Source organism: Eulemur rufifrons, chromosome 2, assembly GCF_041146395.1.
Source record: "Eulemur rufifrons isolate Redbay chromosome 2, OSU_ERuf_1, whole genome shotgun sequence".
Lineage (NCBI taxonomy): Eukaryota > Metazoa > Chordata > Mammalia > Primates > Lemuridae > Eulemur > Eulemur rufifrons.
This window is the reverse complement of record NC_090984.1, coordinates 101,521,185-101,546,511: the sequence shown is the minus strand read 5'-3', so window position 1 is coordinate 101,546,511 and position 25,327 is coordinate 101,521,185. Positions and strand designations below refer to the sequence as shown.

The window sequence follows — 25,327 nt, the reverse complement described above, 5'->3', positions numbered from 1 at the left end:
GGGTGGGGGATGAAATAAAACAATTAACTATATGGACTTAATATGCACATCTTCTTTTTTTTCAGAGATATAAAGACATTAAATATTTTTCTGACCAAGGCAAACTTGATAAAACTTGGAGATTATGGCCTAGCAAAGAAACTTAATTCTGAGTATTCCATGGCTGAGACGGTATGTATGTGCTGCCCTTGAATCTTAATTCTTTTTTCTTTTCGCTTCCAGCACTGTGAGGTATAACTATACCTCCTATATCTTGCACTTTTTTTTCAGTGTTCTTGCAAGTTCTCCATACTTACAATGCAAATCTTTAGAGACCTTTTCCCTGGGCTCATTAATAGGCATGTACATGGTAGGTGTTCTTTCAGGAGTCAATGTCCATATTACGGCTCTGATCTCATAACTCTTTCTAACACTGACTAGAGGCTTTTCTAAAAGCAACAAAATGCTTTGTTTTTTCCAGTCTAGGATCTTTAGTAGATTTTGCTTTATGTGTTATTTAATGTTTGAGCTCAAGGTGTCAGACATCTCTCTTTGTGTTTCCTTTGAATGCTTCTTCATGTTCAAAGAGAAGCCCTATATTACAAATAAAGGCTGATGCCCGGACAACAATCTGTTCCTTAATATCATACATAGTCTGACCTGCAGGGCTCCCTTCTTACCTGATTTTGAGAAAGACATAGAGTAGACATAAGTTGATCTTTAGGATAGTGATCTTATGCTTTTAAGAATTATAAAACCCAGTTATTAACTCTTATGGTTTCACAATGCTCTGTCCTTAAAAGAACTTGAAAATGTAAGTTAAGAAAATTAATTTTGTCCTGATGTTTTTTTGATAATGTCAGGGTATGCCTGCAAGCAAATTAGACATCCTGGGTTGGCAGTCTCTGCTTCAGGGATGCAGTTTTTGGTATGATAGTGGCCAAATTGAACTTATAAGGAAGCAATCTTGTCCTTATATGGATTTTTCTCATCAAGAACAATCTGATAAAACCAAGACTTGACTTTTTTTAGCCAGTTAGATGCAAAGAAGGAATGATGTGAAAATTTATAAATGCCATGTAAGCCATCTGAAAATTCTTTGCTTTGCTGATTGAAGATGGTTATCAGTTCTATTAGAACTGCTGGGGCATTCATTGTCTCTAATCTTGGGAGAGGCATGAGTTCTATTTAGGACATTTTTATTTTCCAATCCATTCTTAAATTCAGAAAATCTTTTTCAAATTCAAAGAAAAATTTACCAGCTATGTTATTTTAACAGATGTCAAATTGGGCCATTTAAAAAGTTTTATTAGTTAAAATGTATTTAGTATTTTAGTTAAAATATTTAACCCTTTCATCCAATTACTATCTCCCTACAGTCCATGTTTGGTGTTTTTCTATTGGTGAACTTTACTAAGTGTATCTGTGTAAAGTTTTTGGTAGGCCTTAATTGCCTAAAGCCTCTGTGGTCTACAAGTCACAGAGCTATTGAGCCCCCCAAGTTACCACAATGCTTTTATCACAGAAACTGCCCCTTTATAATTGGCCCAAGAGATTTGATATTAAAAAGATTTCTCCCCATAGTGGTATTATCTCATAAAAACCATTTTGGAATCTGCTAATGAATGTTTTATGGTTGTTATCATTAGTTCCTGGGAAATTTAATTTAGCTATTGAAATGTTAATATAGTTACCTCAGAAGGGATGTTATTCTTTGATTGTTTTCTTTCTTGTTCAGCTTGTAGGAACCCCATATTACATGTCTCCAGAGCTCTGTCAAGGAGTAAAATACAATTTCAAGTCTGATATCTGGGCAGTAGGCTGCGTCATTTTTGAACTGCTGACGCTAAAGAGAACGTTTGATGCTACAGTAAGTTGGTGTATCGCCCCCACATTGTCCTTGAAAATGGTACAACTTGGCTAAACGAATCAACTTTATCCCCAAACTTCTGATTTCTTAAATGGAAATCAACTACAGGCAAAAATAACCTGTATTCAGGCACTGGATTAGTAATATGTTATTAAAATGCTATAGACCCTGTTTATCTTCAACTTGAATTCCCTGTTGAAATATTGAATTTGTTGACTATAATTTTAAAACTGGCTGTAGGGTCAAATTATGTGATGCTGCAGTTTTGAAAAGCCATTTTATTTCATATGCTTCAGTACATCATTTTTTAAAAAGCTAAGGCAAATTATATAATGCCCATTAAGATATTTTTGATCTTTTTTATTAAAAATTACGCTTTTACTGTTGTTAAAGATTGTCATTGCTTCATGGACAACAAATCCCTTTAAGTCTTTTTTCTTTTCTTTTTCTAAATAAATTAAAGTATAGCCTGGGGTGAAGCAGCACTTCTCAAACTTTAATATGCATAGAAAATCACCTGGGTATCTTATTAAAATGCAGATTCTGTTAGGGGGTGCTTGATATTCTACGTTTCTAACAAGCTCCCAGGTGATGCTGATGCTATTAGTCCATGGACCAGACTTTGACTAACTAAAGTGGATTCACATCCAATCTCCTCTGCCAACCAGATGTGAGAATTTAGGCAAATCACTTCATTTCTTTGATCCTCTATTTCATTATCTGTAATATAATAACAATATTCGCCTCACAGAAATTCTCTAATAATATGTGTGAAAAATACAAATGTAAAATAATGCAAATTCACTGGCCTTTCATGAGACCCATTTGTTTTTCTTTGCTTTTTTTTTTTTAAATTTCAAAATATTAAGGAGATATAAATGTTTTAGGTTACATGGATCATTTTTGTAATGCTTGAGTCCCCGCTATAGGTATACCCATCACATTGTTGTCTGTTTTGTCAAAGATCAGTTGCTTGTAGGTAGATGGTTTTACATCTGGGTTCTGTGTTCTGTTCCATCGGTGTGTGTCTCTATTTTTGTACCAGTACCACGCTGTTTTGGTTACTGTGGCCTTGTAGTATAGTTTGAAGTCTGGTAATGTTTTTTTGTTTTTTGTTTCTTGGGGGTTTTTTTTTGAGACAGAGTGCTAGGATTACAGGTGTGAGCCACCGCCCCTGGCCTGAAGTTTGGTAATGTGATGCCTCCAGATTTGTTCTTTTTGCTTAAGATTGCTTTGGCTATTTGGGTTCTTTTCTGGTTCCAAACAAAGCATAGATTTATTTTTTCTTGATCTGTGAAGTATGACTTTGGTAATTTGATGGGGATTGCATTGAATTTGTAAATCACTTTGGGTAGTGTGGACATTTTAACAATATTGATTCTACCTATCCATGGGCATGGCATTTTTCCCATTTGTGTCCTCTCCTTATAGAAATCTTTCACCTCCTTGGTTAAGTATATTCCAAGGTATTTTATTTTCTTTGTAGCTATTGTGAATGGTATTGAGTTTTTGATTTGACTCTCACTTTGACTATTATTAACATATAGAAATGCTACTGATTTATGTACATTGATTTTGTATCCTGAGACTTTGCTGAATTTATTTGTCAATTCCAGGAGACTCTTGGTGGAATCTTTGGGGTGTTCTAGATACAAGATCATATCATCAGTGAAGAGCAATAGTTTGACCTCCTCTTTCCTGCTTTAGATACACTTAATATTCTTCTCTTGCCTGATTGTTCTAGCTAGGACTTCTAGCACTATGTTGAATAGAAGTGGTGACAGTGGGCATCCTTGTCTTGTTCCAGTTCTTAGGGGAAAGGAATGCTTTCAACTTTTCCCCATTCAATATGATGTTGGCTGTGGGTTTGTCATATATGGCTCTTTATAATTATGAGATGTATTCCTTCTATGCCTAATTCATTGAGGGTTTTTATGAAAGGGTGCTGGATTTTGTCAAATGCTTTTTCTGTGTCTATTGAGATGATAATATGATCTTTGTTTTTGCTTTTGTTTATGTGGTGAATCACATTTATTGATTTACATATGTTGAACCGCCCTTGCATCCTTGCATCCCTGGAATGAAGCCCACTTGATCCTGGTGGATTATTTTTTTTGATGTGCTGTTGAATTTGGTTTGCTAGTATTTTATTGAGAATTTTTGCATCTATATTCATAAGGGATATTAGTCTGCAGTTTTCTTTTTTGTTGTGTCCTTTCCTGGCTTTGCTATCAAGGTGATACTGGCTTTTAGAATGAGTTGAGGAGGATTCCATCCTTCTCAATATTATGGAATAATTTCTCTATTATGGATACCAGGTCTTCTTTGTAGGTCTGATAGAATTTGGCTGTGAATCCATCTGGTCCACAGCTTTTTTGTTGTTGTTGTTGTTTTTGGGAGTTTTTTTAATTATGTTTCAATCTCACTGTTCATTATTGGTCTGTTGAGGAGTTCTGTTTCTTCCTGGTTGAGTTTTGGGAGGTTATGTGATTCTAGGAACTTGTCTATTTCCTCTACATTCTCTAGTTTATGCACGTAGAGATTTACGTAGTATTTATGGTTGGTGTTTTGTATTTCTGTGGTATCAGTTGTAATGTCACCTTTTTCATTTCTGATCAAGTTTATTTGAGTCTTTTCTCTTCTGTTCTCTAGCAAAAGGTCTATCGATTTTGTTTGTCTTTTCAAGATCCAACTTTTTGTTTTGTTAATCCTTTTTTTTCCTCCAGTTCATTTAGTTGTGCTCTTACCTTTGTTATTGCTTTTCTTCTGCTGGCTTTGGGTTTGGTTTGTTCTTCCTTTTCTAGCTCCTTGAGATATGACATTAGGTTGTTAATTTGTGATCTCTCTGTCTTTTTGATGTAGGCATTTAAGGCTATGAATTTTTCCCTGAGGAATGCTTTTGATACATTCCATAGATTTTGATAGCTTGTGTCCCCTTTGTCGTTAAGTTCAAAGAATTTTTTGATTTCCATCTTAATTTCATTCTTGACCCAATAATCGTTCACTGGCAGATTGTTTAATTTCCACGACTTTGTGTATGTTTGTTTCCTTGTGATTGATTTCTAGTTTCATTCCACTGTGGTCTAAGAAGGGACATTGTATAATTTCAGTTTTTTTTTAATTTGTTGAGACCTGTTTAATGTAAATGTTAGGTCCATTTGATTTAGATTTTGGTTTAAGTCCATTGTTTATTTATTTATTTTCTGCTTTGATGATTTGTTGAGCTCTGACAATGGGTTGTTGAGGTTCCCAGCAATTACAATGGCGCTGTTTATTTCTTTGTTTAGCTCTAGTAAAATTTGTTTTACATATCTTGGAGCTCCTGTGTTGGATGCATATTTATCTAGGATTGTTATGTCTTCTTGTTGAATTGCCCCCTTTACAATTACATAATGATCCTCCTTGTCTTTCTTTATCTTATTGGCTTAAAGTCAATTTTATCTGATAGGAGAATGGCCACACTTGCTGTCTTTTGATTTTTATTTGTGTGGAATATTTTCTTCCGTATTTTCACATAGAGTCTGTGTGTGACCTTGTGGTTTAGATGTGTTTCTAGATACAACAGATAGTAGGGTTATGTTTTTTTCATCTATTCAGCCAGCTTATGTTTTTTGAGAAGGGCATTCAGTCTGTTAACGTTAGTTGATATGTGGGATGTTGGTCCATTTATCCTGTGAAGTTGTCCCTTATTGCTTTGTTTTATCTCTTGTTCTATTGTTTTATAAGAATTTTGAGTTTGGGGTTTGTTAGGTGAATTTACACTGGTGGGAATCTGTTGTGCTGATTTGTGTATAGTGCTATTCTAAGTATTTTGTGCAGGGGAGGTCTGGTCATGGCAAATTCCCTCAGTGTTTGCTTATCTGGGAAGGACTTAATTTCTCCGTCTATTGCAAAACTAAGTTTTGCAGTATACAAACTTCTAGGCTGGCAGTTATGCTGTTTAAGTCAATTCAAGATGGGCCCCAGTCTCTTCTGGCTTGTAAGGTTTCTGCCAAGAAGTCTGCAGTTAGCCGGATGGGTTTTCCTTTGTAGATTATTTGATGCTTTCGTCTTGCTGCTTGCACAATTTTCTCCTTCATTTTGACTTTAGCCAGGTTGACTACTTATGTGTCTTGGAGATAACCTATTTGCTATGAATATTCCCGGTATTCAATGCCCATCTTGTGTCTGTATGTATGAATTTCTGGTGATACCAGGGAAGTTTTCCTCAATAATTTCCTCAAATAGGTTTTCCTTGCTTTTAGTTCTTTCTTCTTCTCCTTCAGGGATACCTGTAATTCAAATGTTAGTTTGCTTCACATAGCCCCATCTCTCTCAATGATTGCTCCAACTTTTTTATGCTCTTCTTTTCCTCTTTGAATGACTGGGTTATCTTGAGAACCTTATCTTTAAGCTCTGAGATTCTTTCTTCTCCTTGGTTTAGCCTGTTTTTAAAGCTTTCTGCTATGTCTTCAAATTCCCTAAATGACTCTTTCATTTCTTTAAGTTCTATTATATCCTTTCTTGTGTTATCTAGCTCTCTAGTGACTTTTTTCATTGATTTCCTTGAAAGTTTTTTTAACTTCTTTTTGTTGGTTTTCACCTTTCTCTTCAATTCCATTCATCTTACTTGCCATCCATATTCTGAATTCCATTTTTGTCATTTCTGTGATTTCGTTGTGGGTGGAGTCCACTACTGTAGCTCCATTGTGTTCCCTTGGGGGTGTTGAATTGTTTTGTTTTTTCATGTTGCCAGGGTTCTTTTGCTGGTTTCTCCTCATCTGGCTCCTATTCTCTTGGCTCTGGGTTAATAGGATTGCAAGACACCTGTTCTTCTTTGCTGGGGACTCTCTTGAATGAAGTCCAAGAATGGCAGCTGCTCAGGGCTGGAGGGTCCCAAGTGAAGTGTTGGACCTCAGGGAGGTTCTGCTGGCCCAGTGGTAGTGGTGGGGACTCAGTAGTGGGGTCTTAGGGACTAGGCACAGCTCTGGAGTCTCAGGGGTGAAGTCACAGGCCCAGCAGGGGCCCAGGAGATATAGGGGCAGAGCCTCGGACTCAGGCACAGCAAGAGCTTCAGAGCTGGCTCTGGGGATTTCTGGGGGAGAGCTGCCCATATGGGGAGCTGTTCCTCTAGCATGGGGACTGCTGATGCCCAGTCACGTAGGCAGGGGTTTGTCTCAGTGACCCAGGGTCTATGTAGGTGGGCCAGATCTGCTGGTCAGCCAAGGGTCTCCGCTCACACCTAGGACCCACTGAGGCAGTAGCCCAGGCTTCCCAAGTGGTGCCTGTGGTGTCTGAGGCTCCTCCTCTGTTCGGCTCCTACGTGGGAGAGGAGGCATGCTCAGCTGCCAGTCACAGGACATGACACAGGGGGGTGTGTTCCCTCCCCAGCCTGGCGGGGGTGATGCAAAGGCTACTGTCTGCTGGAAGACTGGGTCCCAAGCAGACCTGGCTTTGTGTACCAGAGTGATCAGGACATGGTTGGTTGCCTAAGGGCAGGCACCAGATCTCTGCTGTACCTGTTTTCTGGTGGAATATCTCTGCACAGACTCTGAGCAGCTCCCCAGTCAGTCCAGAGGTCTGCAGTGGAAGAGGGAGACCCCTCACAGATCAAGCTGCCTGTAACTTTCATTTCTCTCCTAAAAAGCAGTGTCCCCTCGGGTTGCCTCTATCCTGCTGTCTTCACCTCTTCCCACCAGTGTGAATTGTATTGGGACCCCCAGCTTAATCTCCGAGATGGTGGGTGATACTTGTGAGTAAGAATCAGCCCCGCCCTGTTTGAGTTGGTAGATGCTGTGATGAGCTATAGAGTTGTTCTTCCTGTCAGTGGTGGATGCTTGCAGGAAAGAGCCAACTGCAGAGATGTTCTTTGTGTCTGTGATAAGCTCTAGTCCGTCAGGTGGAGCTCTTGAATGCCCCAGGCTTTGGGAGGGGCCCTGCAGCTCCCAGGGGGTTGCTTTGATCTCCACTACCACAGAGGTGGGTGGAGGAACAAGGCAGGGTGTGGTTAGATTGTGTGAGCGTGGAAGGCTTTGCAAAGCAGCGCTCAGAGGTTGTTTTCCTGGCCACTAGGGGGAGCTACTGGGAGGAGCGTCAAGGTATGGCTGCTCATGAGGAAGAGGCCACAATTCCCCTACTGCCCTGGCACCTGCTGCGCTTGGTTGCTATGGCCTCATGAGCTAGGGGCTTTCCTACTGGAGGACCTGCCCTAGTCCTACAACACGCCTTTCCTTTATTGGGGGTAGGCACTCTCCCAGATCCCCATGTCTCGGACCCCACAGTATTATTCTGTCAGTTCCACCCACATGGGCTCCCTCACCTCCCGAGTCCAGCTTCCAAAACTTCTCTTTGTTTCTTTCCCCCAGCAACCCACTCCAGTCCTGGGAGCACGGGATCTGGCCTGTGTGTCTGACCCTCTGGCATGTGTCTCCGAGAAATGCCAGCAGGCAGGGAGCTCCCGTATCAGGCACCCCAGGTCCCCTGCAGGTCCTCATGGGGAAAGGTATGGGCCCCACTCTCTGGAAACCTCAGACCGGAGGTCACGCTAGCTGGGGAGAGGCGGCCACTCGCTCAAATTGTTCTCCCAGTTGCAGTGGGTAGAGGAGGAGCAAGGAAGGATAAGAGTCTGAATGGAAGAAAGCCGACTCTCCAGCCCCTCGGGTCACTCTCCTTGGAGGAGAGTCCCTCACCAAATGTCCAAGCTCTGGGATCACACAAGTTCTCCCCACAGTTCCGTGGTTGCCGCATTGTTTGGGCTTCGGTAGTGGGAAAGCTTCCAAGTAACTTAGTAGCCCTTCGATCACCGGGCTCCGAGCCTCTCTGGGTTTCCTCTTCCTTATCTGCTTTGCATTTTTTCTCTGTGAAGTCCCCATCAGGCTCCAGCACTTCTCTCTACGACCTACACCTGAGCTGCGTCTACTCTTCCTCTTCCATCTCCTTTATCTGAAACCCTTTCTTCCCTCAGGGACTGTCTGGCAAGCAATGTCTCTGGTCAGCCATCTTGCGCCCATAATTTCTATTTGTTTTTGTAAATCCTGAAGTTTTTTCTGGTATATCATCTAATTTTCCTAAATAATATAGTAGAACAAAAATGACTTTTGGAGTCAGATAGACCTTAGTTGGAATATGGCTCTGTTTTTACTACCTGTGTGGTTTTGGGCAAGTGACTTTACGTCTCTGAGCCCCATTTTTCTGTTGTACAAATTGATAATGATAATAACCTCCTTGAATGGTGTTTCTGAGGATAAAAAAGATCATATATGTAATGTGCCTGTCTAGTTTATAGTGGTCTCTCAGTAAGGTGATGATATTACTATAATATTTTTATTATTAATATATTCACTGTTTTGTCTGTTGCAGCAGAGTATTGCCTGTGTAGCCATTATTAGGAGGCAAATTAGTTGATAAAGGAGGTACTTGAAGCTAAGAAGCGAGGCTAATCTTGCTTTCCTTTTTCTTGGGATTCAGTTGAAGGGTTAGATTATAATATTCTCTGAGCATTTTGCTGTTGGCCACACAGTTACAGATTTAATCTCCGCGTTGGCCAGTTGGCTTCATTCCGTCTGATAGCAGCAGTGCATCCCTAACCATTTCTTGCTGATGCAAACTAATAGTTATAAAAAGAAGTCAGGCCTAATGCAGACCTATTGCCAATTCTTTAAATAATGGCCACAGACATCTCAGAGCCCCTTTATGGTAGATTATAACATAATTTTTATATATCCAGGAACAATGCAATCATTTTCTCGTAGAATCCACTCAACCTGTGTGTGAAGATCGTGCAAGGCATCCGGGCCATGGAAGTTGATTCTAGCCAGTACTCTTTGGAATTGATCCAGATGGTCCATGCGTGCCTCGACCAGGTAGGTATGAGTTACACATTCATTTCAGTTATATATTTCCCCTGCCAACCTCAGTGTTTGGAGTATGGCACAGAAACAAACCACACAAAACCACATTTGCTTCACCCCAGGGTAGGATGTATGTTACGGCTGTACCCAGAAGAGGCATCAGTAATTCAAGACAGTTGTGTGCTTCAACAAACAAATTCTTACTTTATTCTGCTTTATAAATAGTAATTTGTGAAATGATTTTGCCATTTAAATTTTGCTCCATTTTTTATGACCAAGATTAATTTCTAAATATTTATTTTATTTTATTTATTTTTTTTTTTTTGAGACAGAGTCTCACTCTGTTGCCCGGGGTAGAGTGAGTGCCGTGGCGTCAGCCTAGCTCACAGCAACCTCAAACTCCTGGGCTTAAGCGATCCTACTGCCTCAGCCTCCCGAGTAGCTGGGACTACAGGCATGCGCCACCATGCCCGGCTAATTTTTTGTATATATATATTTTAGTTGTCCATATAATTTCTTTCTATTTTTAGTAGAGACGGGGTCTCACTCTTGCTCAGGCTGGTCTCGAACTCCTGACCTCGAGCGATCCACCCGCCTCGGCCTCCCAGAGTGCTAGGATTACAGGCGTGAGCCACCGCGCCCGGCCACTAAATATTTATTTTATAAAACTGTAGGCAAAGATGATTTAGAGTTCCTAATACACAAAATATATATGCTCATAATATTTCATAATTCCTTTGCTATATAGTTCTAGTATTATTCGAAATATGGTCCATGAATCACTGGCATCAGAATCACCAGAAAATGAGGGAGTTTTATAAGTAAAAAGAAGATTCCTAGGCCCCACTTCAGACCAACTAGATCAAAATCTCTGTGGATAAAGTCAAGAAATCTTTATCTGTAATAAACACCCCAGGTAATTCTTCTGTGCTGTACATACATACATATATATATTTATCTTTTTCTTTTTATTCCTCTTTTTTTTTTTTTTTTTTTTTTTTTTTTGAGACAGAGTCTTGCTCTGTTTACTGGGCTAGAGTGCTATTTCGTCAGCCTAGCTCACAGCAACCTCCTAGGCTCAGGTGATCCTCCTGCCTCAGCCTCCCGAGTAGCTGGGACTACAGATGCTCACCACCATGCCCTGCTAATTTTTTGTATTTTTAGTAGAGACAGTATCACACTCTTGGTCAGGCTGGTCTCGAACTCCTGACCTCAAGCGATCCTCCCACCTCGGCCTCCCAGAGTTCTAGGATTATAGGCGTGAGCCACTGTGCCCAGCCTGTACTATATATATATATATATATTTTTTTTTTTTTTTTTTTTTTTTTGAGACAGAATCTCACTTTGTTGCCCAGGCTAGAGTGAGTGCCGTGGCGTCAGCCTAGCTCACAGCAACCTCAAACTCCTGGGCTCAAGCGATCCTCCTGCCTCAGCCTCCCGAGTAGCTAGGACTACAGGCATGCGCCACTATGCCCGGCTAATTTTTCTATATATATATTTTTAGTTGTCCATATAATTTCTATTTTTAGTAGAGATGGGGTCTCGCTCTTGCTCAGGCTGGTCTCGAACTCCTGACCTTGAGCGATCCACCCACCTCGGCCTCCCAGAGTGCTAGGATTACAGGCGTGAGCCACCGCGCCCAGCCCTGTACTATATATATTAAGGTTTGAGAGCCACTGCCCTACTTGAACAAGTGAGGAAGGTGCATTGTAAATATCCTCTTTCATGTACAAGTGTTAATGATAATAAGGTGAGAAGCATGAACCATGGAGTATGACGTGAGAAGTTATGATTTTTGAAACAAAAGTATAATATAGAGTGGTCTTTCACTAACTAACCCTAAGAGTTAGTAAGAGGAAGTAAAAATGCCTCTTTAGATCCCATATTGTCTATTCCCCCTAGTGAAAACTAACTCTGTTTTTACCTTTTAGGATCCTGAGCAGAGACCCACTGCAGACGAGCTTCTAGATCGCCCCCTTCTCAGGAAACGCAGGAGGTAAAGTACAAAGAAGTCACTCCATTGTCTTTCCTGACATGGTTGACTGTTAGAGGCCTAATCAGAGGACCACAAAAAGGGTGGTGTTTCCTGACTTGGCCACTTAAGTGCTATTTTCTGTCGACATCTCTGCTTTCATTGCTTGAGGATAGTGCTTGACTTTCATCTCCTTAGTTCTAAATTTGTACTGATGAGACCCCAGAACCCTCTTCGTCCCCATCTGTAGGTTTTTAAGTCTAGAATTTAGGCATTACAGCATAGTAATTAAGGGAGACTCAGGCATCCTCAGGTTTGTATCTGAGTTCTGTCATCTTTGTCAAGTTACTTAACATCTCCATCTCTTAGTTTTCTCCTCTATAAAGTGAGATAAGGTGAAGATTAACTAAGGTAATACATAGAAAGTGATCAACCCAGGGCCTGGTATAAGGTGCTCAATGATTTTTGGATAGTAGTATGAATTGGATGGGGCCTTTGTTTTTTAGTGCATTCGTGTAGATGGTAGGTTGGAGTTGGTGGAGTCCTCTTCAGATACCTTTTGCCCATTTCTGGAGGTTGAGCTTTATTGACTCCTGACAGGTTATTTCCTGAGATTTATTCTGTGTCAGAGGTCTCTGGGGATAGGAAGGATGTCCTTTTTCCCTCACTTCCTGTAGGAAGCTTCAAACCTTAAAGGACAAGGTATTCCTTGTCTTTCTTAAATTTTCTAGTCTGTATTTCATCCTTTTATACTATTTTTGCCTTACTACCCTTCTTCCTCCTCTACCAGTTCTTTGTTTTTATATCCTCCAAATATTCAAACATTTACTATGCTCTTTTTCAAGTCTTGCCCTTAAGTACATTAAGTACATACCTAATTCCATAATATTTGCTATTTGGTCAGTACTTTTATTCTGTTGTGTTATTTAATTAATCTTTTCTGATTCTTCTCCAGTTGGTCTCTAGCCAGTGTTTTGATACCTGGAATTATGTGTAATACTCCAACTACAGCACTATGACCTTCCATTTATGTTCTGTGCATATTCAGGCAATACCACTTTTTTAGGCCAGTTAAGCATATTTAAAATTTTTATCTGGCTTATATCCCAAAAATATCATTATTTTAATCTCATATTGAAATATTTTGACTGATAATTTTTAATTGCAGTTTTTCATAGATAATTATAGATTTACCTTCAATACTCTGTTGGAACTTTGTACTTTGATGGAAAAACATAAGACAAAGAGTTTTCCATACAGAAAAAATAGCATAAGCAAAGGCACAGACACAGGAAGTTGTAGAAAATATTCAGGAAACACATAGTCCTACTTGGCTAGTTTAGTGGTTCTAGGCCTGGGGCTCACAATGCAAAATCTCGGGAACTTTCAAAAAATACTGATGCCTGAGCACTACCCCTATAGTTCAGCTATATTTGATTCAGGTAGAATGACACCCCTGGGCTAGGACACAGGGTATAAGCAAAGGGAAGGAATACAGGAAAGATGGGTAGAGAATCATGCATGCCAGGCCAAGGAATTTGTGCTTAATTCACGTGATAGCACAGAAGTATTGGACATTTGTGAGAGGGCAGTTCATATGATAAGAGGTGTACCTCAGAAAGAGTTATTTATCAGTACTGGTTTTAATGAAATTAGGATAGTAAAGTGGTTTAGGACTGTAGCAAGTGAGACTAATTAAGAGATGCTACCACAGTACAGTTGGGAAGTAGAGCTGCCCCAGAATTAAGATGGTGAGACTGGAAAGGAACAGGTGAGTGTAAAAACTACTGTATAGGTGGAATCTGTAGAACTTGAATGTTGAAGAAAGGGAAGGAGATGAGTCAGAGATGACTGAGGTTTTAAGCCCAGTTGATTGGGAGAATGGGAGAGGGGTGTTGACAATTATGGAAATAGAGAAGTCAGAAAGAAAAGCTGGTTTGAGAGAAGGATAATGAGCTCAGATTTGGAGATGTTTCATTTGTAGAGTCAGTGGGCAGACTGAATGGAGTTGTCCATCAGGTACTTAAACATGTGTATCAGAGGTTCTCAAGGCTCTCTCTTCCGGCCTGGACCACTTCTCAGAAATAGAAAACAAATGGTCTTAAACAGCTGACCCTTTGGTATTTAATGAATTGTCTAATGCTAGGTCTGTATAAAACTGTTTGAGTTGTACTGAGGTGCTTTCATAAAAGTATTGTAATGCTATAGGATGCATACAGTTTATAAGAGGATTAAATATGTGAAATGTATTAGAGAGACATCTTTGCAATATAGGAACCTATTATTTCACTCATGTTTCCTTCCTTTTCTTTTGGTAGAGAGATGGAGGAAAAAGTCACTCTGCTTAATGCCCCTACAAAGAGACCAAGGTAATGCTCAAGAGACTATTGAAAACTAATACATCCTAACTTACCAATGGCGGAGGGTCTTTCTTGGGTTTGTGCATTATTTGATTCCAGTAGGATTTGTCATCCTTTCAGGAGAGAAAGCTATAATTTCACCCTCACGCTAAAGTAGCCATCAGTCCTATGACGAATATTGAAAAGTGTAGATGTTGCGGATCAGGCCGGAATCTGATCTAGCCAAGCTGTGATGAAGCCCTGAGGCAAGAATTTCAAAGCTTGCTATGATAGAGGGTTGAGAAAAGTTGTCAAGAAAGAACATACTTTCTCATACCATAATTGGCAGTTATTCTCAGGGAACAGACTGGAAGCATTTTTCTTTGATGTTGTTTTTATATTAAATGTGCCTTTGTTCTGGGGTTGTTGGCAGGTCAAGCACTGTGACTGAGGCGCCCATTGCTGTGGTAACATCACGAACCAGTGAAGTCTATGTTTGGGGTGGTGGAAAGTCTACCCCCCAGAAACTGGATGTCATCAAGAGTGGCTGTAGTGCCCGGCAGGTGTGTGCAGGGAATACCCATTTTGCTGTGGTCACAGTGGAGAAGGAACTGTACACCTGGGTGGTAAGTAAAAGTTAAGTATTAATACTTTGGAACAGTGCTATAAGCCTCATTGTTTACTGGGCCCAGGATGTTTATGCATTTCGTTAGTTTAACCTGTGCTAAGGGAGTGGCAGTATGGGGTCATGGAATGAAAGCTCTTAGGAGAGGAGCGATTTTGTCTGTTTAGTTCACTGATGTATCCCCCAGTGCCTGGTACATATTAGGTCACCTATAAGTGTTTTCTGAATGAATGAATGGCAGAAGGAGAGAAAATTAAAGGAGCCCTACGTTTGGACTCAGGAGACTAAGCTTTCCCATTTACAGCTGGATGATTTAAGATAAGTCACTTAATTATTCTGTTCTATTACCATGAGGTCCAGAGCAACTAGTATCTGTGAAACAGCCTTGTAAACAAATGAAGCGCTAAACCATGTCAGGAATCTTCTGAGACCTCCACCCATGACTGATGATAGCTAGGTATAGCTTGTGTAGAATTTCCCCGTTACCCTCTAGATTCCACTCTGTCTCTCACCTTCTTGCTAAACTGTTTCCTTATCCCCAGTCTCTCCTCATTCACCTACTGTGCTGCTTCCATTTCTGCCACTCAATTTAAACTGGTCTTGACAAAATGATTTATAAATTACTAAAATAAAACAGATAATTTTTAGTCCTTACCTAGCTTGGCCTTTTGGCAGCGCTTGATGTAGTTGACCACTCCCTCCTTCTTGAAGCTTTGTCTTCACTTGGCTTCCACGATAGCATGTTCTCTTGGCTTTCTTCCTGTTTCTTTGTGCCTTCTCAGGCTCATTCCAGGCTACTTTTTCTTTACTCCAGCTTGTCTTCAGCCCTCGGTTCACCTCTCTTAGGAAGCTCATTTTTTCCAGTGGTTTCAGATACCTTCTCCCTGAGGACAGGGACCATATATGTCTTTTTCACTGTTTCATCCCCAATATGTAAGAGAGTAGACACTCAACTATTGATTGATTGAAAGAATGAATGAATGATTTGGCCTTCGTTATGGAGTGTTGACTTGCTGTTCTATCCTAAAACCCTATCCCTTAAAGAACTAGTTCCTGGGAAGCTACCAGAAATGGAGTGAAATTAGTACCTTAAAAAACATTTATATAAGGACTTGTAGTTGAGTCATTGAATGGAAAGAATTACTTATCTCTATAAAACCGTTGAAAAGTCAGGCAGGACTATTCTCAGTGCCATATAGCAGCCTCTTTGATGTAGCCCAATTCTTTATAACTGTTCCACGTTTCAGGGAAACTGTGACCAAAATTTATAAAACTTCTAGTACAGGTTTCCAGGAGGCTGTACTACTGGAGAAGCGATCCAATTAGATTCTATAAAGAATTTTTTCATCATCACCCATAATTAAATATATAGTTCATCTTAGACTTGAAGAATAAAGACAAAATTGGAAATGTATCCTTTTAAGTCTTGATGGATATCAATCTGGATACTTTCTAAATCTTCTTTACCTGTTGGCAGGGGTTTTATGCTACCTACCATTAAAAGGTTTAATCCCCTTACCCATTTTTTTTCCAATGTCTAAATTTCCAGCTTTTCTTTTTTGCTTCCTATTTGTCTTCACATGAAATTATATTGAAGATTAGTTTGTGGCATGAAAAGTTAAAACTTCACAAGACCTCTCTATTTCACAGAACATGCAAGGGGGTACTAAACTCCATGGTCAGCTGGGCCATGGAGACAAAGCCTCCTATCGACAGCCAAAGCATGTGGAAAAGTTGCAAGGCAAAGCTATCCACCAGGTGTCGTGTGGTGATGATTTCACTGTCTGTGTGACAGGTAAGCCGTCAGCAGAAAGCATCTATGTTTATTTAATGTAGGCTATTGTGCTTAATGCTGTACAATTTTAGTTGGGATTTTACAACAAAAGACAATACTCAAAGAGCAAAAGACATTGAGCAAATATATTCATTAATAACAACATGCCAAATGTGCTTTAGTATTAGGGGATGGTGCACAAGGAGAACGCAGATAGATAATGGAGAAGAGGTGGGATCAGGAGAAATGTGTTGTATGTCCCATTTGGGGGGAAAAATAATCTTACCACCTCATCAGGCTACAGCTAACACAAAATCAAGATCAAGACCTCAATTTAGTTTTTGTCTTATCATTACTCACTTGGTTTTTATCTATAAAATAGAGATGGCCCCGGTAAAATTTTAAGCCCTTTTAATACTTTTTAAACTATATTATAATTATAGTACATGTGACCGTCTATATACAAACAACTCTAGACTCACACAGTCTATCCTTCAGATTTCCCTGATGGAGTCATCTCATGGGAGATCACTGGCCAGGTAGTTCTCATTCTAGCCCTGCCTGCCCAGCTTTCTGATTGAATAAAATAATTCAGTCCTTTGATGGGTTCTGTTTTCCTTTCTTTTGCAGATGAGGGTCAGCTCTATGCCTTTGGATCAGATTACTATGGCTGCATGGGAGTGGACAAGGTTGCTGGCCCTGAAGTGCTAGAACCCATGCAGCTGAACTTCTTCCTCAGCAATCCAGTGGAGCAGGTCTCCTGTGGAGATAATCATGTGGTGGTTCTGACACGAAACAAGGAAGTCTATTCTTGGGGCTGTGGCGAATATGGTAGGGGTAGCCTTGTCTCTGTCCACTTCTTCCCAGGTGCACAGCCTGACTCGAAGCTTGTGTGCATCTAAACACATCATGCAGCCTCTATATGAGAAGTGTTAATTCAGTAAAAGAGAATCTTATAGAACATCTTCATTGGAAGGAGGTGCTCATTATAATGATTTTTATTTTTATGTGTGTTTCAGGACGACTGGGTTTGGATTCAGAAGAGGATTATTATACACCACAAAAGGTAAAATCAGAAGCAGCTTCTACCTAAGGCCTGTCTCAGTCATACAGACTCCAATAATATGTCCTCTTGACTTCGTATCAAGGTGTTTGTTTTTTAAATATTTCCTATTTCAGGAAATATTGTGGGAGACTGACAATGTAGGATTTCCGATTTAGCACTATGTGGTCTTATCATCTGACTAAATCACAGAAAGTTGAGAAAGTGTATATATTAATAGCAACTGTGGACACTGTCACATCTCACTCAGGGATGAGAGCCAAAATCAGCGTGTGCAGCAGAAAAGTCAAAATATAGCTACATATACACGGGAAAACCCCTCAAGAAGATATTAGAAAGCAGTAAACTGTCTCTTAACCCTGCGCAGCCATTTTACCCTCCTATTTCTACAGTTGAACACCAGATGAAATCGTTGTTTTTGCTTAGGGTCATGTTGTATGAAACATAATGTCTAATTACTCTCAGCACTGTCAGAGCTGGCACTGCAAGGGGCTCACAAAAGCTGAGACCAGCTGAGGGACAAGCATGGTTACATCTCTCCCACCCCCATCTAGGGCACAGGCTTCCCTACTGGAAGGTTGACTAATTAACTATACTATTGACTGTTACCAGTTTTTATTTACATTTTAAAAATTAAATTATGTGTTTGTAGGGACCATTCTCACTGGGATTCACGGCTGTTCTCCTCCTCCTGGAAAGGCTGTCATGGAAACTATGAGGGTCCAGGTTTCAGGCTTTACGCACATCCATCGTGGCCCCACACATCCGTCACCCCTACCATTTTCTCTCTCTGTTTAGCTATAGAAGGATGTAAGCATTTGGAAGTCCTAGCTGCTACCTCAGTACTCTGTTACCTCTCCTATAAAATGACCAGATTGGGACCCCGCAGGGCTATTGTGTTTCTTCTGTAACTATCAAGCAGCCTCCCATCTCAGAGGACAAAATCAGTAATGGATTGAAGCTGCTTCTTTCCCAACTTTTTCTGAGAAGTCTCCCTATTAGTAGAACCTGTTACTAAAACATACTGACTGAGACTATCTGCTTAGGTCACCTGGAACTGCTGCCTTTTCCTTTATGTTATAAAACTTGAGCTCCTTTTTGAAAATAGTAGCCTCTAAGCCGCTGGGCAAATCTAAAGAGAATACAGAAACCTTTACTTCCCTGTAGTCATTCTGCTAAATGCAGCATGTTACTTTTGAAACAATTTGAGGATTTTTTTTCCTGATCTGAGTTTTGTATTTGGGATTTCTTTTTCTGATTTTTTTTTTTTTTTTTTTTTTCCTTGCAGGTTGATGTTCCTAAGGCCTTAATTATTATTGCAGTTCAATGTGGCTGTGATGGGACATTTCTGCTGACCCAGTCAGGCAAAGTGCTTGCCTGTGGACTCAATGAGTTCAACAAACTGGGTCTGAATCAGTGCATGTCTGGAATCATCAACCATGAAGTGAGTACCCACTTTGTTTCTTTGGGATGCTATTATTGGTTAGTGACCATAGAATTTGACTTAAGAATAAAGTGATGATCTCACAGACCTTGTCTTCAGCAAAAGAAGTCAGCCACAAAAGAGTACGTGCTATAGGATTCCAACTGTGTAAAGTTCAAGAACAGGCAAAATTGACTTATGATGGCAGAAGTCAAAATATTGGGTACTGTTTTGGGACGAGGGGTATGGGTATTAACAGAAGAGATGGGAGAATTCCTAGGCTGATGGGAATGGTCTCTATCTTGATTGGGATGGTGGTTTTACAAGTATGTGCATACAGAAAAATGTGTCAAGCTGTATAGTATTTTGCAGTATGTTGGTTATACATCAATAAATAAATTGATTACAAAGAATAAAATGATGGAATTCAGGTTCTACCTTATCATTTAAATAGAAACAAGAAAGTTAACATTATGAAAAAGAAACATATTTCCATGTGTCATCTCCCTGTGGAGTTTTTTAGATTGGTTCCCAAGTCACTGATCCTATTACAGGCTTACTAAACGTAATTACCATCTTCCCCTTTCAAGGATGTTGTGACATTCACCACTGATACTGTCTTAGTTTCCTGTTTGTGTTAGTATGATGAGTTTTTGTCATTTTCTAAAGAATCAGGTTAAGAGACAAGTTTTCTGACTCAATGAAAAAGGTAAAAGTTAATTTTTAAGCAGTCTCTGAAGTAGTGATTCTCAATTAGGAAAAGTACAAATTCAAGGCGAGGCTGGAGATTCTTGTAGTTTGAGAAGGCATGTTCAGCATTACCATTACTTGATTTGTGTTGTTGTTATAACATTGGATTTGTTGTGAAATTTTAAACTCACATGAGAGGATTCTTTTTTTATACTAATTCACAGGGAATATGCATTTTAACACAAAATTGAGAAACACTACCCTATAGATGAAATTAGATCACAGGAGACTAATTGCATTATGGGCTGGAGAGTTCTTCAGGATTTTAATTCTTTGCCCTGCTGCCTTTGTTAGGTATACAAAGTGTATAACAAAACAAATGCCAGAGATTCTATACTAATATGAATACCTTCTGGGATAGAGAGTTCATGTTTTTTATACCCTAATTCAGAATCTAAAACTTTTGTTGTCAGAAAGTACTGCTTCATATGCCAAATTCTCTGATTATATATTGAGCTTTTTTCTTCTTGTATTCTGCTGGAGCTGGAAACTACCTGGCACTTTCTTCTTAGTAACATGATTTGCCTTTTGAGGCCGGGCACGGTGGCTCACGCCTATAATCCTAACATTCTGGGAGGCTGAGGTGGGAGGATCGCTCGAGGTCAGGAGTTTGAGACCAGCCTGAGCAAGAGCAAGACCCCCATCTCTACTAAAAATAGAAAGAAATTAGCTGGACAACTAAAAATATATAGAAAAAATTAGCTGGGCAAGGTGGCGCATGCCTGTAGTCCCAGGTACTCGGGAGGCTGAGGTAGGAGGATCGCTTGAGCCCAGGAGTTTGAGGTTGCTGTGAGCTAGGCTGACGCCACGGCACTCTAGCCTGGGCAACAGAGTGAGACTGTGTCTCCTCAGCCTGATTATTCCTCCTTTTTGTTTTTTGTTTTTTGGTTTTTTTTTTAAAAAAACTCATGAATCTTTTTTTTTTTTTACCTTGTTTCAGGCTTACCACGAAGTTCCCTACACAACCTCCTTTACCTTGGCTAAACAGTTGTCCTTTTATAAGATCCGTACCATTGCCCCAGGCAAGACTCACACAGCTGCTATTGATGGTGAGTGAATTTATAACTGTATTACATGCCTTAGTAGCTCAGGCTCTTTTATCCTATCAAGTACTAGCTTTTCTTAACAATATATACATCCTTCTGATTTCCCGCTAGCATCCAGGATTATCTCATTAACAAGTTAGGCATTCAAGTACACATTTTTGTTGATAATCATTATAAATGCAGGATAAATATATCCCTTAATGAGAACACCACACCTATAATTCCAGACATCTGTTGTCTCTAATGAGCACCTTCCATAAGTATTCTAAGATAGTACCTATTTTCCACATTAAAAATACTGCCATATTGGAGAAAAAAATACAATATTGTCACTAAGTGGGTCTCATTGGATATATTGTCTAGATACCCTAGCTGCTATAGGTCCAGGATCATGTAGCTGGTTTATACTTGTGTATTCTAAGAGCCAGAAGCTAGTCCATGGAGCTCTGCATTGGCTGCGTCTTTTCTCTGTTTAATCACCCATTTGTGCCTGGTTATTTATTTTTGCTTTTCCCTCAGAGCGAGGCCGGCTGCTGACCTTCGGCTGCAATAAGTGTGGGCAGCTGGGCGTTGGGAATTACAAGAAGCGTCTGGGAATCAATCTGTTGGGGGGACCCCTAGGTGGGAAGCAAGTGATCAGGGTTTCCTGCGGTGATGAGTTTACCATTGCTGCCACTGATGGTGAGTCTGTACCTGTCATTTCAAGCTTTCTGGACAGATGGCTGTGTTTTAATTTTTGACTTGGAAAGAGGTAGACTGGTTATTTGTATAGCTGAATCATGCATGTACTTTTGTATTTATATTAAATTAGTGGCCAGATATGCATATTGAGCTTTTTAAAAGATCATATTTCTAGATAATGACAAGTTAATATTCTAAGTTCCTCCTTTTTTTCACTTCAGCTTTTTTTGGTAAATGTTTCAAGAATTATCAAGTATTTCTGTATATACCTTGCCCAGCACCTTGTTGGTTTCAATAAACATTGACTGAGTGGCTGGAGAGAACAGAATAATTTAATCTTGCTCCTTGGTTGGGGTCAGTTGTACTGCAGTGATATCCTTAGGGACCGCTAAAGCCTGAAGGGCTATTTTCCTCTGTGCTATGTGTCTCTGCTTTCTGAATTGGTCTAAATTGATTTTTCTTCTCTCTTTTCTCTTGTGGCTATTTCTTCTCTGCATTTTTCTTCTTGCTCCTGTCTGCTTCTCTTCTTTGATGCAACTGTTGCCATCCTTCATTCCCTTCCCTCTTTCTTCTGCTTTCTTTTTTTTTTCTCTTTTTTCTCGCGTCTTCCTGCATTGTCTTCTGGACTTCCTGATTTATGTAGCCACTTTTTTCTCATGATTGGTGAACAACAAATCACATTTGATCTTCTTATCTTTTGACTCGTCAATTTTTGTTGTTGCTTTACTCTGAGATGTCCTTGTTTTCTTTTGGTCTGTGCCCGTGTATACACATGAGGAGTCTCAGGCAGGGATAGTCCCAATTAAGTGATCTGTTACTGTATGTAATTAAGTAAACCAGCTTTCAGAGCAGCACATTAACCCTCCTTGCTTGTCTCAAAACAAAGGAGTTTAGGGAGCAAACTGCTTGTCAGACTTAGATAAATGGAAACAGTACCTAGTAGGACAGAATCAGCATATCACTGAGGATAAATTTAGTGCAGCAAATTCAGTAGCACTTTCTGACAGGGTCTCGGAGAGGTCGTGTTTCTTGAATAGATCTGTAAACATCATGAGTTAAACTTCAGAATGAGGAGTGTAGAATTGGATTCTGTGGCTGGGCATGTTACCTCTTGATAAATGTTCCTGTTCTCCGAACTGTACTTGTTAGCCTCTTTTGTGTCCAGGTCCTCTTGTAGGCTCTGAAAATGAAAGAATGCATCTCAGAAAGCTCCTGTCCTCAAGGAGCTCACAGTCTGGTAGAGCAAGGGACTAATACAGGCAGGTCTTTCATGTGCTGTGATAACAGCATCCAACTCCTCTAAGCCCTGGAGTGCCCCGAAGTTCAGTCCTCATGCCAAAGTGAGCTTATTCTCTTATATCCCCCATATACACTGACAGCTTTATGTCACCACCCCTGACCTCCAGACTCATTTATTCAACAGCTTCTTGACTTGAATGTCTGAAGATAGGGTGGCTATATAGCACAGTCATCCTGGATCAGACCTGATTCATGCTTATTGTCCTGGCTTAATCGTTAATAGCACCCCATTTTCATTAAAAAAAAAAAAAAAAGAGGGCTGGGCGCAGTGGCTCATGCCTGTAATCCTAGCACTTTGGGAGGCTGAGGCAGGAAGAGCACTTGAAGCCAGGAGTTCAAGACCAGCCTGAGCAACATATCAAGATCCTGTCTCTACAAAAAATATAGAAATTAGCCAGTAGCCTGGCATGGTGGCTTATGCCTGTAATCCTAGCACTCTGGGAGGCCGAGGCGGGATTTCGAGGAGGAGTTTTAGACCATCCTGAACAAGAGTGAGACCCCATCTCTACTAAAAATAGAAAAATCAGCTGGGGCCTGGTGGCACCTGCCTGTAGTCCCAGCTACTCAGGAGGCTGAAGCAGGAGGATTGCTTGAGCCCAGGAATTTGAGGTTGCAGTGAGCTATGATGATGCCACTGCACTCTAGCCAGGGTAACAGAGCAAAACTCTGTCTCAAAAATGAAAACTATTTTTCAAAAAAGGCCTAGTTTGGACAAGAAGTTATAGGCATCTCAAAACAAACTTAGTCTATTCAAAATCAAACTTCTCATTTTTGGCCCAGACCTGTTCCTCCTGTAGCCTTCCCATCTCAGTAAATGGCATCTCCATTCTACACGCCACATCCCATCCATCAACAAATGCTGTTGATTATCTTCAGAATATGTCCAACCACGTCTCACCATCTGCACTACTACAGCTGGTCTTCCTGGTGCCACCCTTGCTCTTCTGCAGTCAATTCTCATGGTAGCCTGAGGGATCCTTTTAAATACCTTTTGCTCAAAACCTCTAATGGTTCCCTCTATTAGTCAGTAGGAACCAAAGTCCTCACAATGGCCTGCATGTCCGTACATTACCAGGACCCCAGCCCAAGACCCCAGCCCCTCCTGACCTCTTCTGCTACCACTTTCTCCTCCTTTACTTAGCTCCAGCTGCAGTGGCCTCCTTGTTCCTTGTTTGTGTTACTAACATTACCTATGCAGGACCCGGCACTTGCTATTGTTACTGCCTCGAAACTCTCTTCCTCACTTCAATCAGATCTCTGCTCAAGTGTCAAAAAGGACTTTTCCAACTACCCTATCTAAAATAATGATACTGCACCTCTCTATTCTTTATTTCCACTTACTTTTTAACCACTTATCTTCCTTTATAGAACTTATCACTACCTGAAATTTTAGATGTTTATTTATTGATGTATTATTAGTCTCCCCCCGCTAGAATATTAGTTCCATAAGGGCAGGGACTTGGTTTTGTTCAGTGCTCTATCACCTCATACAGTGCCTGTTATGAAGTAGATGCCCAATAGAAGTTTGAATGACCCATAAAATGTTGTCAAATGAGTGAATGAATGAATAGTATGTGGGCATTTTTATGTGGGTGTGATCAGAAGAGTTTAGGTTTTATATTGGGGAATAAGCAGCTTTCCCTTGTTTGCTGCATAGTGTACATGTGTACATAGTACGTAGTCTTTCCAGTTCTAGGGCATAAAGATGGGGCACATAAGGAGTTGGGAAGCCACTGTTCTGTTAAATGATTTGCTGTTTAACTTTTTTTCTAGATAATCACATTTTTGCCTGGGGCAATGGTGGTAATGGCCGCCTAGCAATGACCCCCACAGAGAGACCACATGGCTCTGATATCTGTACCTCATGGCCTCGGCCTATATTTGGATCTCTGCACCACGTCCCAGACCTATCTTGCCGTGGCTGGCATACCATTCTCATTGTTGGTAAGAGTTTCATATGTGTAGGGTTAGGATGGCTTTGACAGAGGGCAGACCCACATCTCTAAGGTACTCTTGGTCACATTCTTGGATGCAGAAGTATCCTGAAAAAAAGAGGTTACTTCTATAAGTCCTATAATGGTCAGGGATGCCATATCTAGTGGTAGGAACAGAACACTGTCATTTCCTGGACCTTTGCAATCTACCATCCCTTGATCATTTTTTAATATAACTTTGGGCTCCGCCTCATCTCTTTGTTACTTCTAGTCATCATCCACTAATTATCTAATAGTTTGTTGTCTGTGTTCATGCTTTCATGAGAAACATTCAGTACATCTTTTAGAAGAAACTTTAAATCATAAATGCTTTTGCATAAAGATTACTTTGTTAAGAACTAAATTTTAAATGCGTGTGTAAGGGTTCACAAGTCCATTGTTTTAGATCAGTGGTTTGAAACCTTGGCTGCACATTAGAATCCCCTGGGGAGCTTTTAAACATCCCATTGTCAGATCCTACCCCTGATCAATTAAATCAAAATCTCTGGGGTGGGACGTAGGTATTGTTACATTCTAAGGCTTCCCAGGTGATTCCAGTGAAGAGCCAAAATAGGGAATTGCTACTTTAGATAATGAATATAGTTAGAATAGCAAGTGGTGCTTGGCTTATGGTATTAATTTCTAAAGCAGTAATAATTATAAAGTTATTTGGAGTCAGGGATAGCAAATATCTCCCTATCTTA

The 25,327-nt window shown here is 40.2% G+C and overlaps 1 protein-coding gene across 3 annotated transcripts in view; it reads left to right on the top strand.

Moving 5' to 3' along the window:
- The window catches only part of NEK9 (NIMA related kinase 9), a 42,018-nt gene that overhangs the window by 6,500 nt on the left and 10,191 nt on the right, over positions 1–25,327 (top strand). The window contains exons 5-17 of one of the 3 annotated variants that reach the window (XM_069489015.1): positions 66–171; positions 1,718–1,849; positions 9,580–9,690; positions 11,610–11,674; positions 13,969–14,019; positions 14,423–14,615; positions 16,265–16,409; positions 17,019–17,219; positions 17,408–17,454; positions 18,740–18,895; positions 20,565–20,673; positions 21,190–21,351; positions 24,424–24,594. In XM_069489015.1, coding sequence (XP_069345116.1) covers positions 66–171; positions 1,718–1,849; positions 9,580–9,690; positions 11,610–11,674; positions 13,969–14,019; positions 14,423–14,615; positions 16,265–16,409; positions 17,019–17,219; positions 17,408–17,454; positions 18,740–18,895; positions 20,565–20,673; positions 21,190–21,351; positions 24,424–24,594 — 1,649 coding nt within the window. Of the gene's footprint in view, positions 1–65; positions 172–1,717; positions 1,850–9,579; positions 9,691–11,609; positions 11,675–13,968; positions 14,020–14,422; positions 14,616–16,264; positions 16,410–17,018; positions 17,256–17,407; positions 17,455–18,739; positions 18,896–20,564; positions 20,674–21,189; positions 21,352–24,423; positions 24,595–25,327 lie in introns of all 3 variants that reach the window. The other 2 variants (XM_069489007.1, XM_069489026.1) reach the window with 2 other exon arrangements.